This window comes from Cryptotermes secundus, unplaced genomic scaffold (assembly GCF_002891405.2).
Source record: "Cryptotermes secundus unplaced genomic scaffold, Csec_1.0 scaffold545, whole genome shotgun sequence".
NCBI lineage: Eukaryota > Metazoa > Arthropoda > Insecta > Blattodea > Kalotermitidae > Cryptotermes > Cryptotermes secundus.
The window spans coordinates 545,016-562,611 of NW_019737089.1; the positions used below are offsets into that span (position 1 = coordinate 545,016).

At 42.5% G+C, this 17,596-nt stretch overlaps 1 protein-coding gene across 5 annotated transcripts in view; it reads right to left on the minus strand.

Moving 5' to 3' along the window:
• The window catches only part of LOC111870109 (E3 ubiquitin-protein ligase RNF220), a 347,188-nt gene that overhangs the window by 232,495 nt on the left and 97,097 nt on the right, over positions 1-17,596 (minus strand). For 3 of the 5 annotated variants that reach the window (XM_023862128.1, XM_023862129.2, XM_023862127.2), the window contains exon 4: positions 9,379-9,534. The exons of the other annotated variants lie outside the window; for them this stretch is intronic. In XM_023862128.1, coding sequence (XP_023717896.1) covers positions 9,379-9,534 — 156 coding nt within the window. The remainder of the gene's footprint in view (positions 1-9,378; positions 9,535-17,596) is intronic. 5 annotated transcript variants of the gene reach the window in all.

Here is a 17,596-nt window from a genome sequence, read left to right on the forward strand (position 1 = left end):
TCTTCTCAGTGGTCTCTTTCCTCCTAGCTTTCCCACCAATATCCTATACACATTCCTCGTCTCCCCCATTCGTGCTACATGCCCTGCCCACCTCATCCTCTTTGACTTCATCATTATAATTATATTTGGAGAAGAGTACATACAAGTTATGAAGTTCCTCATTATGCAGTTTTCTCCAACCTCCTGTCACTTCATCTCTCTTCGGTCCACATATTCTCCTCAACATCCTGTTCTCAAACACCCGCAGTCTATGGTCCTCCCTCAATGTCAGAGACCAAGTTTCACACCCATACAGAATCACAGGCAAAATTTTCCCTGGACTTAATTAATTACGGACCACGCCATTAAGACGTATGGGAGAGTGGAAGTGTAGTTCCACCATTCTTAACTTGGGCACTAGATGAAAGTCGACATCACGCCCCTGTCGCTCTACCACCAGGGAAACGGCTACCGATATACATTGCAGAGAAGGCCGGACGCGCCCGACAGCCGGTCTTGAGTAGAAAAATATCTCGCCGCTTCCTGGAATATAATCCCGATTCTTTGGTCGAACAGCTATCCCGGCTCCTGTACAAACATTACGTCCAATCGCTACAAATACTACTACTTAGCCTTTGTAGTTGTTTTACTGCGCATAAGAATCCCGTATTAACACTAGTGTATTAAATATTTCTTACTGATTTTGTTCATAATTATTACGGGGACTCAGTTTTCCATCACAAATTCAACATAATCTAACCTAGGATCAAACCCAGGCAGTCGCAGTGGGAAGATGGCGACTCACAATCTCAGCTGTGGCACGGTCCTGTACATCACATACAGAGTGTCCCAGGAGGAAATGTCAATGTTCTAGGTCACAGTACCGGTCATTCTAAGCAAAAAGCGTATATGTGTATGTGTCCTATTCCGAACGGTTTCAGAGATAGCGCTATTTTATGTTATCACCCGCATAAAGGAACGTCAAGATATACTCAGACGAGCAACACGGCATGTCCTCACTAGTTACAAGTGCACTGATGTTGACTACGGAATTTTTCGAAAATGTATTATACTAGGTAAACTGCACCAATTTTGTCACATGAATAATACCAGCAGTAGAAACAGTACGTAGTATCTTTCTTACAAACAATTTTGGAACAGTACAGTGCAATGGCTCCACCTCAGAAACCGTTCGGAATGGGACACATGTACATACACGTTTTTGCTTAGAATGGCAGATACTGTGACCTCCCAAAATACTGACCTTTCCTCCTGGGACATCCTGTATAGCCAAAAGTTAAAAGGCAAAGATGTCCTGTACTTAACTAATTAAGCACCATGCTATGAAGACGTATAGGGAAATGGCGACATAGCCCATTATTTTAGACCTCGGTACTAGATAAGAGGTAAAGAGGTGAGTGGTCAGCTTCAAGGCCCGGTCACTTTATCTACGAGGAAATCGTCCGCGTTACCGACCGAATAGGAGGATGGGTGAGCCTCACAGCTGGTCTAAACTCTGTGGAGATGAGTAAAATCTCCTGTCTGCTGTGAATCGAACCCCGGCCGTCCAGTTCCTAGCCCGTCGCCATACCAACTGAGCTATCCCGGCTCCTCATATATGGATATAAAAGGTCGCAGCACATACTGCTGTTTCGCCTTGGTGTTAACGTTTAAACTTTAACGTAATTGAAATGAACATAAGCTGTACACAACATAAATACAGTTTACACAAAACTTTCAGTTGAACTTTCAACGGGAATTGCAATGTATAAGTTCGGCGAAGGGTCACGACAGAGGTAAAGGGCCAACTTCCGACCACGGATGAGATATCGTCTTGGCTGCTCTGGTCAATCGCTCATTTCTCCATCGCTGATAGGCGAGCATGAACACTACGCAACAACAGACGTATTCGGAACAAACTCTGCCAACTGCGATCAGCAAAAATACAGCATAAACTGCCATGGGAATTAGCACAAACCTCCGCAATAAGAAACCGGCGTCTGACCGCCTTGTTTAAATGGCATAACTGTCCATGAGAAGTGACATAAGGGAGGCGTCAAAACGTGCGCTCACTGTGAGTACCTTCTGCTTTCAGCTAGGCTTAGCAGCACGCAACTGCTCACTATCCGGGCCAAGAAATTCCTGAACTCACAAAATTTATTTGCCCTTTCTTAATTTCTTAAGACTATGGGTCCTTTTTGGTTGTTTTCTGCTACGCAGGTAATCAAATAAATCTCTGTGACAAGTGTCCCAGGTCACTCTCATTTTCCTCTGCTCGCACTCAGTCGAATTGCTACATGATTGCTGACAAGCAGTGACAGGCAGACAGGATCGCAAAGACAAGGAGGCTGCTTCATGTCTGCCTCCTTCCTTTGGCAAAAGGCGAGGCGGTCGGATGGTACTCCGTGTATGCAACAAATGGACCTCCAGAATTAAATAATCCATGAGAAGATATAAATTTTGAATGTCCAGTTTAAAAAGCGACAGTATGCTTATTTTTCGTTAAGGACTTTACGACGGCCGACGGCAATCCGTAGGGCCTTCGTCTTCTAAAGCGAGTCACTGATTGCATTGGATACAAGGTCGCGGTTTCGAAACCTTAATACTGCTTTTTTGTTCGTATTCACTTTTCGTTACGTCCCTTAAAATATGCCGGGACCCTGCAAATAAAATACTTCTGAGGAATCATCGAGAGGTGGTTCACAGGGCTGAGTACTCGTGGGACATCACCAGAAAAAACTTATCCAGGAAAATTATATAACAGTGAATTAATATTTGGGAATTTAAGCTTAAATTATGATGAAATGCATTACATAAATTCATCTCAGAGGATTCATCCCGAAAATTACTAATAAACTGAAAAGAGGGAAACAAGATTGATTCTTATTAATGTAAGTTTGTATTTGATTTCCTGAACCTCAGAATTCTCAGATTAATACTTACAACAGTTTCTAATTTTCGATTAGTTAACTGCATTAAAATCAAGTCCCAAGCAGATTTACGAAAACTGTTTTGAATTCGTTTCCACACAGACCACATCTGGGGGGTCGCAGTAGCGTAGTTCGTTGAGGCACTATGCTACAAGTCGGAAGGTTGTGGGATCGAATCCCGATGAGGTCATTGGATTTTTTCAATTTACCTAATCCTTCCAGCCGCACTATGGCCCTGGGGTTGACTCAGCCTCTAAGAGAAATTAGTAGTAGGAATATTCTTGGGGGTAAAGGGTGGCCGGCGCATAGGCCTCACAACCTTACCGCCATCTATGAGCCGATTGTCTAGAAAAATGTGGGAACTTCAACATCTCACAACCCTATGGGCCTTCACGGCCTGATACAGGGATACCTTTATTTTTTTACAGACCACATCCTACATTTCTTTTTACAGTGGAAATGGAATATTACGGCATTTTCTCAAAAAGCCCATGTATACGAATACAACAGAATTATTGCGGCCGTCAACGCTCATCCACCGAAAGAGCAGCTGATTCAAAATTTAGAAAATTCCGCCACTGAGTACACAGCTTGGAACGGCCTATCATAGACGAGCAGTCAGAAATATACTGCAGAATAAAAACTGAGACTAAAACTATCAGGTAACAGAACCTGAAGTTTCAATACTAGCTCTCCAAACCCAACTACAATGACGGCCAATGAGTTCCTGTACAAGCGGTCACAACTCCTATGCTACAGGATGTACCACTTAAAACGCAACTGAAACAACAGTCATATACTAAGTTATAGAAGTAAAATCAGAAACCGTCCCCTTGTGTAGTGGCCTCTCCCAACTCATGATGGCTGCTAGGCTGCTGCTGATACTGTCGCCAGCTGTGAGCACGGTGTATTCACAAGCACAGCGTGTTTCCATCCTCTAACATCACTTCGCATCGAAACAGTTGATTATTACTAGCTGGTTCAAATATGACTGGGACTGTTTGAGTGGTGTAGGCCTAAGTGCTTCAGAGAGGGTAGAGAGCGCGTGAAGAATGAACCGCATGATCGTCGGCCGCGAACATTCGTCACCAAGCCAAACATTCATCGTGCAGACGCACTTATTCGTGAGAATAGGTGCATCACTATCAAGGAACTTGGAGCATTGCCGTCCATCAGTGTTGGCAGTGTAGAAGACATCGTGAAATACCACCTGCACTATCGCAAGCTGAAAGCATGGTGGGTACCACGCACTTTGACGGACGTGAACAAAATGGTGCGCATGCAAGTTGCCAGTCGTCTCCTACAGCAGTTTGAAGATGAAGGTGATGCATTTTTAAGTCTATATTGACCACCGATGAAACGTGGGTGCACTAATTCATTCCCGAGTCCCAGCAATCATCACGCGAGTGGCGGCATACCAGTTCTCCCAAACGATTCGGAGAGTGGGTTCTGTCTCCGCCTTCAGGTAAAACCTATTCAAGTGGGCCCTATCGATTGGGCCCAACTGAGGAGGTTTTACCTGAAGACGGAGACAGAATCAAATCTCTGGAAGTTTTGGAAAATAAACAGGGCGGTTTTAGATAAAGACAAGACGGTGGATAATGTCCAGAAACATAATATTTGTAGTAATGTACGACTGTCACAAACTTGTAGATGTTACTTAGTTGACTGTTTGTGAACCATTAGCAATGAGTATCCTGGCACGGAAATACAGAATAAAACAATAATACACTAACTAATAAAATTTATTGTCCAGCAAATTGCGGTTTGTAGATTGTATTTTAAATGGCACACCCTGTAACCGAGCAGACCGTACAATATCGGTTTTTGTGGTTGGGAAATTTTATAAGAAGGAAGGAAAAGTAAACAACAATAAATGATTTATTAATATGATTTACAGGATACATGGATTCAAGACACAAAGATTCGACTCTCTTTTCACAGACTGCACTCGTTGGGAACTAACCAACTGCCAAGTAATAAAGCCACAGAGATAACTCTTATCATTTCCTTAAGCGATGCAAGTTTCACTTGAATACACAGTTTATATTATTAATTTTCGAAGTAGCGGCCGGCGAGACGGAATGTTTTAGTGATTTACAAAGAGATGTAATTTTTTTTTTAAATTCACAAAAATGAACATATATGTAAATTGTGTAATTTCAAAAGTGGCCAAGAAACATGTTCATCGCCTTCGTACTCATAGAACAAAATCTTTCGCGGCGCCTTACAACAGCGACGCGTCACTCTTCGAAAACAGTGAGGTCCCTGACGTCGGAATGTAATAAAAATCTCTAATTTGCAGCTGGTTTATTAGAACAGGCTCTCTCACCCTTACATCGAATATTATCAACGCTACTGGTAAACGAAGACAAATCTACATCACATCTCCCAACGTTCATTTCATATTTGTTTCCATACGATTCTGACCTGGACCTGCTTAGGTTACGCCACCTTTGGCCCATTAAAGTCTTCGGGTCAAGATTTTTGGAAGCAAAAATCTACAGAGAATTTCAAGTTTCAAGACATATTACAGCGAATTTGCCTAATCAAAGTGTTGTAATATTTATATAATTCAAATCAGTTCGATGGCTTCAAAACGCGAATCAAAATAATAAAGCGGAAATTAATTCCTTTAAGTAACTGCATTTATCAAACCCAATCTAGCTAAATCATATATAATTAAAATCATATCAATTTGGCCTACAATTCTAGGAAAGTACAACCCTGTATTTGGCAATAAACACACACATACACACACACACACACACACACACATATATACATATATATAAAATCAAAGAAGGTGGTTATGACGTCTTCGGCGCTTTTAAATCTCGGCCAGAAGAATTCATCTATCTCATGAACGTATAGACACAATCACCAATTGATAACAAGGGAGATAATTCTGAACAATCTAGGGCCTTCCGAATGAATCTGACTGCTTTGCATCACCAATTTATATCAAGGGAGATGATTCTGAACAATCTAGGGCCTTCCGAATGAATCTGACTGCTTTGCATCACCAATTTATATCAAGGGAGATGATTCTGAACAATCTAGGGCCTTCCGAGTGAATCTGACTGTTTGCATCACCAATTAATAACAAGGGAGATGATTCTGAACAATCTAGGGCCTTCTGAGTGAATCTGACTGCTTTGCATCACCAATTTATAACAAGGGAGATGATTCTGAACAATCTAGGGCCTTCGAGTGGATGTGACTGCTTTGAATCAGCAATTGATAACAAGGCAGATGATTCTGAACAATCTAGGGCCTTCGAGTGAATCTGACTGCTTTGCATGGCCAAATATTACCATCTACTTCGTATCTGCTGTGGCAGTGAACATTTCTCACAAATGGTGATATGATTTGTTGCTTTTATACGTGTTGAATTAGAACGAAGGCGTGCGCAGCCATTTTCAAATCCACGGCACTTGACTTCAAGGATTGCTTAAGAGAAGAAGAAATATGCACAGGATTATACGGTGCATTAAAGGAAAAGAATGAGTAATTCTTTCAGAAAACCTTACATGGAAAGCAAACCTGCCCTAATGCATCATGACTATTTGGTGGTTTTCATTTCGGTTTTCGTCTTTCAGTCATAGCTCGTAATATACTTTGAAGTCAGCCAAAATGAAGCCAAAGCTCGACAGCGTCTACATTCAATTTCATTTGACAAACTGAATAAATGTAAAACATGCCAACCCCACCTCGTAAAGACTGTTTATTCTTTGATAATGCTACAATTCCACTGGGCCGCACATACCTCTCCACGCCTCGGAGCTACAGAAACGAGAATTTGCTGGACCCGCCAGTCTACCAGAATACTTCATGCCTGACGAATCCTCTGCTTTGCCACTTTCTCATGCCGAAAGTTTTCTCAATGCCTTATTTCCTCCTTATTTCTTTTCCCTTTTTTTCTTTACTTCTTCCCTCACTTCTCGCTCCTCAGCCTTCCTGCTTTTTTTTCTCTCGCCCTCTATTCTCCCCTTCTTTTTATGGTCAAATCTCTCTTAGATCCTGATGAAATTAAACGCCGAGTTTTAATGTTCATTGGGTGGAAAAAAGTTCATATCGTCTCCGAAAGAAGGGAATTTAATTAAGTGAAATTACGCTGCTTGTACTTTAATTATGTTAGTTTCAGATAAAAGGGGCTACCTCTTCTTCGTTTGTTGTACAGCAAACTCCCCGTAATAACGACTCAACACTGATAAAGCCAAGCGCTTCAATACGGCAGCCCCACTCACCCTCACCCTCTGTGAAAATGTATTACATTTTTTGTCAATCTGGACCATGAAGTCCCGACAGCATGCACATTGCAGAGAGGATATGAGTGCCTGGCTCGCAATATTTATATCATTTGAATCCTGCCGAACACACGCAATATTCTGCACTCATTCAAGACCAAATAAACGGCATAAATGAAGACAAGCGCAGTCTCCCTCCCTCCCGCCCTTCTCCTTCGGGACTATCTACAGAAGCCCTCTTATACGCAACCCACTTAACTCGGCGAGGAACGTGTGAGCAGTTTACATAAACGAAAGAGAATTAGCCACACCAACAAAAAATGGACATATCTTTCGGAACAAAGACGCAAGAAAAATGTGTTTCAAGCTACTTAATAATATTCCATATACGAGACATAAGAAATGCATACATACTTTGGTAAGGAAACTGAAGGAAAGAGACCACATGAACATGCGACAATATTACAATGAATTTCAAGGGTTGGATGAGAATGCCCTGACCAGCCGAGTGACACCTAGCTCTTCAAGCAGGGCACAGCTCCAACGAATTAGTTAAATGACTGTGCTATAAAATTAATTTACTGAGGCCTTACTTTAGTAGTTTCACTTCTCACACATTTTCTGTGAGCATCAAGATAAGATGGTATTTAAATTCGTGATAAGAAATTAAGTGGAAATAATAATCACCAATCGCGGGCTTCAGCGCAAGAAACTGTATTAATCTCACCATGGTGCTGACATGCAAACAGCAGCAAATCGCTCGACTGTTCCTCACTGTTTATAATCCACAAGTTCGTTTAAATGAATTTGTTAACATGGGCTGAATCAAACACGCCGATAACAGTAACTAATGAATACTTTAAGAACAAATAAACCCTGCGTTCAATCCTTCTGCTTGATCGTTAACGCGGCCCATACACGTACGAGTCTGGCTCGCGAGTCCGGCTCCGATTATTTTCACCACACACGTATGAGCGCGGCGACCCACACACGGATGAGTTTGGCTCATTGGAACCCGAGCCAGACTCGTACGTGTTCACTGAACGCGCAAGCAGTGAACCTGGAAAAGTTCTCAACAGGCTAACCACTTACATGAAGCTACTAAATTAACAGAATAAAAATACTGCTATCCAGACTACGGTGCCAATTATTTGCTGTAAAGGTGGATACTGTACTACAGTTTCAAGCGTACCGTCCACTGTCGTTTACTGCTGCGACAATCTGCTCCTGTTCGTAACTATTAAGAACTGACCGACCGCTACCATACATAAGGAGCATATACGACAGAATAGCTACATTAGTATTTTGTGTGTGTGTGTGTGTGTGTGAATAACGGCTCTCCATGATTCCACTTGAATAATGTCGCAGACATATCTTTATATTTCACAAATCCCTTATCTTTCATACAACATTACTGCTAACAAAGTCACCATCACTCCTCTACCTCCCCTTCATCACTCGCCCCATCCAGTTAACCAGTGAGCTCTTACTGATCTCTCCATATGTTTAGTGTGTGTGTGCGTGTCCAGAGAGGCTACTGAGAAGAGTCAGTGCACCAGCTGTCGCCCGCCAGGCTCGTTACAGTATGCAGATCAACCTCATTGCAATTCTTCCTGTTTGCACCGTAATCCGTGACAACTGCCCGCCGAAGCCGACTGAGGTCGGGAGGGTTGCGAGGAACCAAAAGCTTGGGGAAGGATTGGGCGGATTAAGCAGAGCTTACACAAATACACCATCCCCCTACAACCATATTGGATCAATGCTTTCTCTAGAAGACGAAAACGAACTATTTCGCTTTATATCATTTGATGAGTTCACCATCTGGGGAAAGTCTGGACGATTACTAAGTGGCCCCAGTACCTACTGCGCAACGCAGCCTGGAAGAGGGTGTTCCATATTACAACATAAGTTTGAGTTTACTTATATACTGTCGTTAATATCGATATATCGCTTGCAGCTGCAAACGGATATCTATGACAATTGAAATAAAGTGCGTAAGGTGAAGGAACTCTATGGTGGACAAGCAAGTCAGAAATAAATCTTAAGCCAGTGAAACGTTATTAACACCAATCGTTAAAAACAGTACACACAAATGAAGGATTCGACCTTGGTCACAACGGCCAAAAAGATTAGGAATAATGGGAAAACAAAACAGGTTAATGACAGAGTACAGAACTGGAAACTGTGCAGAAGTAGAAGAATTAGGTTCTTGGGCCTACCTTGGTCGAATAGAAGGCAACGGCCCTTGGCGAGTACAGGGTTGGCAGCAGCGAAGCGATACGCCGGCCCGAAACCCAGGCCAAGCCCAAGGCCAAGACCGAGGCCCAGAGCTTCGGACCCACAGCGACCAGCACCGGGGCCGAATAAGGGTCCGACTAAAAGAAAACAAACTTCTACTAGAGTGAGAAAGGGAGGGGCAGACAGAAAACGAAAGAAATTGGAGTCAAAAGGAGAACAAGAAACACTTCATCCACTTCTTATTGCATTACAGCATTATCTGAACCAACAGTATACAGCATTTGTGCGTGAAGACGCTGAAAGACAAACAACTTCTTCCACTTCTTCACAAACTCTCTTCCGAAATAATCTAACTATATCTTCAACTTAACTGACTTCAGTCCATGTTTCGGTTCCAGTTCGTGTAATTGCGATGTAATCTGTGTTAACAAAGACTACGGTGTTCATTTCCTACACAGCACAGTGAGAGTACAAAGACGGACTATAGAGAGTCGTTGGGTAGATCATCTTTGACTCATTTCATCCATGCCTCCTTGCACCACAGAACGAGGGAGAGGATGGAAGAAAGTATCCACCCTTATGTTCGTTTTGTTCCAGACAACCACTCACGAGGAAGAGGGGTCGGGAGTTGCGTCCCCTATGAAAGACAATGTATTAACAGCATCAAGTGGACATCCTCCCGGAATCAAACACTAAACGTGTACAGCAAATATGAGTAACCAATAATGAAAAGTCTATGCATCTGCGAATAAGTAGGCACACGACATAAAACAAGAATATCACTTAAACCGGACCAAAACAACCTTTTGGCGCTTAACATTAATCTTAATAATATTTAAAAAAGCAGCTCCTACCTCACAGAAAACTTCGTGTGTCCATTGCAGAAACAAATCCGTTAATGCTATTTGGGGATATACCGGTAATTGCCGTTTATTTCGAAAACCACATGAAACTTATAAGTTTGTTCAGCAAGTAAGATGCTAAGATTTTGAACGACAGAGAAAGTGATAAATAACTAACCATTGTGTTTTAAATGCTCAGAGTCCTGTCTTCATATTGTCACGTATTCAGGGTTGGCGTGACTAATAACGGGTTCTGGATTTGATGACTGGGTTTATTCCCACTTCTTTACAATTACAGTCAATTATAACGGTTCACGCATTGAACTCCCTGTGAACGACGTCTCACCGATGAGCCTCTATGGAGAACAACCTGACTATATGGAATGCAAGAATGAACTCCCTTTTAGAACTGCGACAGAACCGAATAGAGAGCACCGCCTCCAATGGTTCCATTACTACTCTTCAAGATTGCTCTGTCTCGGAAACCGCGTGTTAATTCCGAGCAACGATCTGGTTTCTAAGTGTTTACAACTTTCGGTTTCCGTATCCAAGGAACCCGCGTTCCGTAATCTCTCCGTGGCAACGTATATTTGCCAATTTGTTTCCTAGAAACGGCCCACATGTCACAATATTAATCCGAGTACTCCGATAGGTTGTACGGTACAATAAAGTCTCGCAACAACAATATGTTTTGTATATGTCATAGCCAGCCACCAAAAGTAACATAGCGGAGACTATTCATGATAAGAACGCAGTGGTATTAAATGCTTATCTGTTGAACTAGGGAATCTAATGCTACAATGTAAAGGTATCCCTGTAGCAGGCCGTGGAGGCCAATAGGGTTGTGAGATGTTGAGGTTCCCACATTTTCTAGACAATCGGCTTACAGATGGCGATGAGGTTGTCAGCCTTACGCGCTGGCCGCCCTTTACCCCCAAGAATATTCCTCGTACTCATTTCTGTTAGAGGCTGAGTCGACCCCAGGGCCATAGTACGGCTGGAAGATTTAGGTAAATTGAAAAAAATATCACTCATCGGGATTCCATCCCGCGACCTTCCGGCTTGTAGTGCCTCAACCAACAACGCTACCGCATGCCCCCAATGCTAAAATGTAACGAACCGAAAGGAGCTGCAGACTAGTAGTTAAAGAAACAACGTAATCTCTGCAGTTTCTTGATGCTGGCAACTTCGGGATCTTCATTAGAGCAGACGCTTTGGTTATTTAATGCAGCCCGTTGCTCATTTTGAGCTTAATGGGACAAAACACCTAAAAGTGGAAGACAATAACAGGATACCGGCGGCTATTTCGCTAAGCTGTAATCCAAACAGTGAAATGATGTGGATATTCTGCACGTATTCAGTTCCATGTCTCCATCCGAGCAAAACAAACAAGATGAATAAAAAGTACTACCAACGCTTTTCTTCTAATAATTTCAGTTTACAAACAGTTAAAGCGTTAAGGCATCTGGGGTCTAACATAAACGCTCCTAACAACAGGATGTGAGGGGAGAAATAACACAAAGCTGTATGCCAGTCGTAGGGATTAAAATAACACAAAGCGGTTAATGACTAAATTTGTTTAACGCGTTTGTTCAGTATGGGACACTAACTACGAAAGATGTGACAAGGCACCTATCACCCATAGAGCCGAAACTGTAAGACAGTGGAAGAACTTGAAGTCTGAGGTACAAACACGTCCCGCTTTTGGTGACCATCTGACGATAAATCTCAAATATAAAGAGCTATTTCTCTTCTTCAGAATGTCCACATCGGCTCAGGGACTTACCCAGCCTCCTATACAGTGAGTGCCTTCGGTAACGTGGCAGTTGCGTGAAGCCGATCACTCATCTTCACCTAGTGCCAAGGTCACAATGGTGCAACTATACATCTTCATGGCGTGGTGCTTAATTAATTAACATCAGGAACAGCTATGACCTTAAAGAGGTTAAATTACAAACACCAATACTGGACTGGGCCGGTCACGGTAGCCAAGCGGTCTAAGGCATGTACTGTCTTCGGTCGCTCGGAAGCCGGGATTATGGGTTCGAATCCCACACAAGGCATGAATGTTCGGTATGTGTGTTCAGTCTGTTTTTGTGTTGTCCTGTGTTTACATAGAGGCCTTGTGACGGGCTAATCACTCGTCCAAGGAGTCCTACCTTCTGTAAAATGATCAAAATGAAAAGAAGCAACCTCGACACCGTAAGGCATGAGGAACGGATTAAGTATAAGTAAGTAATACTGGAGTGTTTCAAATCGTGTACGTCAAACTTATAATTGCATAATATCGGCTAAAAAACAAAACTTATAGCCTTCTTAGGCACAGCTTCGGTAAGATCAAAGGCTTAAGATGATACCCTTCAAACGACTCACGTATACTCGTACAAGAGAGAATACAAACGGTTCAAGTAGCAGACGTGTAGTGACACAGTTAACAGAAGCCGCGGGATAATACAAGACAATGAAATGTGACAAAGTTACAGGCTCAGATGCACTTGTGTACAGTTTGCTTTCACTGGTACACAACCTGACAAGACAATAACAAGATAGAGGCTGCAGAGATTAAACATTTTATGCAGGATTGAAGGTTGTACAAAATGGGATATAGTTCGCAATTAATGTTAAAAATTAAACGCAGACATACAAAACGATAATATAATTCAGTCATATTGACTGATGTGGTTTCAACATGTTCAACAGAACGACAGACACCCCTCCAAAAATAAGAGCATTAACATATAAAACTAAGGGATAAAGAAGCAAAGGAAAGGAGAGGACAAAGTAGAGTTACTTCAGAGGCCGAAGAAGGCACTAATGCCTACATCCTGAAAGAAGATGTGAAATATAATAATAAAAGTGACTTTATAGCTGCACAATTCATTTAATAATCCCCACTTAGTTGACTCTAAGGCATTTACAGTCGTGTAAGAAAGACTGCATTCGGAAGAAGTCAGAAAGCTTGACTGTAATTGAGACACCTGCAAAGCTTGTCCTTCAGTGCCATAAAGGGAAGATTAAGCCACCGACATCTTCAATGAAGAAGGGTGGCGATTTTAGACCATGCAAGAGGCTGCAGGGCCCAGTGTTCTGTGGCTGCGGGTGGAGTCCAGTTAGTTGGCATCCCACACTCCGTTCGCTGGAACTTATTTTCTAAAGGCATTCCCCTCCTCTCACAAGTCCCTCAACAATAATAGGCAACCTTAATCCCCTTCTTCTGAAAGCGAGACACGACACCTGGGTATGCGAAGTCATACAGGACCACAGAAAACAGCTTTTTCGTAAGCCGAACGACCCATCACCATGGCCTTAATGATTTTATTGACTGGCTTTCTAGTCAAGAAACGTTCCCCTATCCTCTGGTGGCCGGACAATTGTTGAGTTCAACGTTGCCACATCACTCAATTCGTCATTTTCCAGCAGGTTCTCTGTTCGGTAATCAGTGATTACGATTATAAAATTTATGTCACTGCTATTTGTTACATTTAAAAATACAGGCCCACAAACGTAAGCAACTGTTTAATTGTGTAAGATTTGAGACTTTTAGGCCGTGAGGAAGCTTACTGTCTTCTGAGTTACGACCATGTACAGTCTGTTGGGTACGAATGTCCTGGGGGGAACATACTGCCTCTATTTTCGTGTTTACCCTAAAAATGGCAGTATTTCTCTTTGGAAGGTTGGTCCCCACCTACCAGACTACATGGTGTCATGAACCTGAAGAACACCTCACGAACAGTTTAATTCATGAAATACAACTTCGCAGTTAAACCTACAAGCGTGTGGAAATCTGTGGGTTCAACATCCCCGAATCTCCGAATAATCCCACTACAAACCGCTGTTTTATTTATAGAAGAAAGTACAACAGATATGGCGAGGAAAAACACACTCATAAACACAGCTCATTTGTGGATTTGAGTAATAAAACGCTGTTATTTGATTTTCAAAACATTCCCGAAACGAAATTCTGGATGCGATATTGTAACGTCTGCTGTGCAACGCTCTACAAAAGTAAACAATATGAATATGGAAGATCTATTAATGAAATTAGAAAACTATGACAACTGCGGGTAGCCGAGCGTTACCGAGCACCATTTTCTATGCTGATTAAACTCTTTACGATGCAGTTAATCGCTGGCTTCCCACCGCGGCGGCCCAGGTTCGATCCCGGGTCTGGTCAAGTGGGATTTGTGGTGGACAAAGTGGCGCTGGGGAGGAATTTTCTCCGAGTACTTCGGTTTCCCCTATCAATCTTCATTCCACCAAATTCTCCATCACCATAATCACCCGGGGCAGGTACAATAGGCCAATAAGTGGCCGCCGTGTCGAGTGGACCAAGCTGGACTCCATCTCCTACTAAGCGAATTAAAAAAAAAACCTTTACGGTCAACGGAAGCAACAACTAATTGGAAACATTTTTTTGTGGAATTATAATACGGCCGAAATGATATTCAGGGCATTTCTTGGAAATGAAGAGTTATGCCTTCTGCGATATAACGCCATGTCGTCAGCGGAAAGGTAACCGACTTTCAACAGAAGATAAAACTCATCATGCTCACAGACGTGAATCACAGATCCCAAGTCAAAAAAAAAATGCTCCATGCATACTGCCGGAGTGTGCCTGGTTTATTTCTTCGTCTGATATGTTGTATTAGTTACACTTATCTGTTTACTGTTCCTAAATTTGGGATTTACACGGCGATGACGATGGGTTATAACACCATGTAGTCTGGTACGTGCCTTATATTTCAGAACAACCTACTCCATTTCTAACTCGAGGCAGCAGACAGCAGAGCACACGGTATTGGGACTCTTGACTATCGCAACCTAACACTCATGTTCTTCAGTACGTTAGTACTATGAGGGAAGGTAAAGGTGTCTTTGTGCTTAACTAATTAAGCACTACGCCATGAAGGCGTATGGAGGGTGGATGTATAGATCCACATTTTCATTGCCTCGGCACTAGCTGGAGGTGAGTACGTTAGCAGTAAGAGCGTTATATTAATTTCAGTTAGGGATAGAAGGTAAAGAAGGCAAAGTTCTCCATCCGCTTAATTTACTAAGCATCAAGCCACAAAATTATACGGGAGCGGATTATATGACTCCATTCTTGACCTCGGCACAAGATGGAGGTAAGTGATCAGCCTCACCCCACGTCCGCTTTGCTTCCTGGGAAAGAGCCATCGGTACCCACTGGACACGAGGCTGGGTTGGTGCCAGGGCCGGGCTGGACGCTGTGAAAAAGAAAAAAATCTTTTGCCCTTGCCGAGAATCGAACCCTCGACGTCCAGCTCGCAGCCCATCGCTATACCGACTCCTTCACTAAGAGATAATGCATTTAATACGTCTGCACTGTGCAGATGATCCTGTCACGGATGCACTGATGATCTGTCTCTCTCTCCAAGGCAATGCTGGAAATACATTCTTGGACTCCAGTATCGATTTTCTAATGTCCGTAATGATGGATGAATTGCAGAAACTTTGTGGCAAAAGGTAAAATTAGAATCCAAGCTCTAACACACACAATGAAATGTTAACCATTGGCCTATACACGCTGGTAAATGTGCATGGCGTAACATTTCATAGGAGTTCCTTCTCTTTCGTTTAATTATCTCGAAAACCGCAAGACTTGGGCATAAAATATGTGTTTCAGGTTTCTCTACACATTTTGTTCGCAACAGTCTTCGCTCCGATAAATAACGCGCCAAACACTGTAAGGATAAAATTGTGTAAATTCGCGCATAAAACATATTAAGTCTTAATTCATTGTGAAAATTATGAGCATTCTTTCACAACGGCAACACTGCCTCAGACAAGCCCAGATATTTTCAAAAGCTCTTCTGCTTTTACAACTGAGTACAGAGGTTAAATTCTTTCTTAGCAGTGTGAAGGAAGCTAAAACTGCTAGCGGCACAACCAAGACACAAGAAGTTTTTAACCTGATTGTATGTAACTATCTCCTCTTTGGATGCTTTTTTCTTTTCTTCAAAGTCCATCTTCTCAACCTTTTATAGAGCCATTCAGACCAAACGTATATAGTACGCGACAACCACGCAGTAGGCCGAGGAAAAGGCAAGCTGAGTGCCATAAAGACTAACGAAGGCTTCCAAGTGCAGGTTGGGGCTGCAGAATACCACCTTGTCATAAAGGATCCGCAGATCAGACTATATGCTGCGCACCTATCTCTGTGATAGCAATGTTACGACTTATCGATACGACGCAACTGATGCATCCGGCTTCCGAAATACGAACTGATATGTACAATTGTTGACTTTTTGGACATTATCCACCGTTTCCTTATTTAAAAACAAGCTTTAGAAGATAGGGAGCAGCGCTATCGATTAGGCCCACCTAAGCGGGCTTTTACCTGAGGATGGAGGGAGAGTCCAGTCTCGGAAACCTTGTTTCCAAATAATAATAAAAAAAATGACGATGGAAATGCCGAAAATGTCAGTAATTCTATTGATATACCATCGTCACAAACTTTTATAAGTGATAAGCAACTAAAAATATGGGACTTCAGAACTTCAAAATTTCGAATCCAATTTTGAAAATAATGTCGACTTCTCTCTTAACTATTAAATTATTATTTTCTTAATTCACTTAGTGGGGGGTGGAGTCCAACTGGGTCCACTCGGCAAGGCGGCCACTGATTGGCCTATTGTAGCCTGCCCCGTTTGATTATGATGGAGAATTTGGTGGAATGAAGATTGGCAGGGGCAACCGAAGTACTCAGAGAAAACCTGCCCCAGCGCCACTTTGCCCACCACAAATCCCACTTGACCAGACCCGGGATCGAACCCGGGCCGCCGCGGTGGGAAACCAGCGACTAACCGCTGGAGTTATGGCGCGGCCTCTCAGATTATCTAACTGACCAAAACCCGACCAACCAATTCTCCTGAAACATCTCTACCCGAAGAATGCGATTCGTATTCTGGTAGACTAGTACCAGAGGTTCGGGGGAATCTGCTGCCTACGTTTTCAGGGTATAAGAAGCCTTTCTAAAGACGGTGCCAGCAATAATTAACTACCTGACCACACGGCATAACATCATATACCTCAGTCTTGACTGTCATTGCTGTCAGAACCTCAAACCGCACATTCTTCTAGCTTCTTAACATTCTCAAAACATATGGCCTACATTTAATTTTGATTTGATTTTAATAATTTCCTCATATTCTTTTCCAAACAATATTATATAATAGTACTAATTCCTTACTTCCGCCTTCTGAGCTACAGGAACAACCTATCGAAAAGCCTCGATCTGACTGTCCAAACATTACTACGGCATGTAAGATTTGAGGCTTTCGCGGCGGTGACTATGAAGAAAGCAGTCTTCTGGGATTTGGCACCGTGTATATGT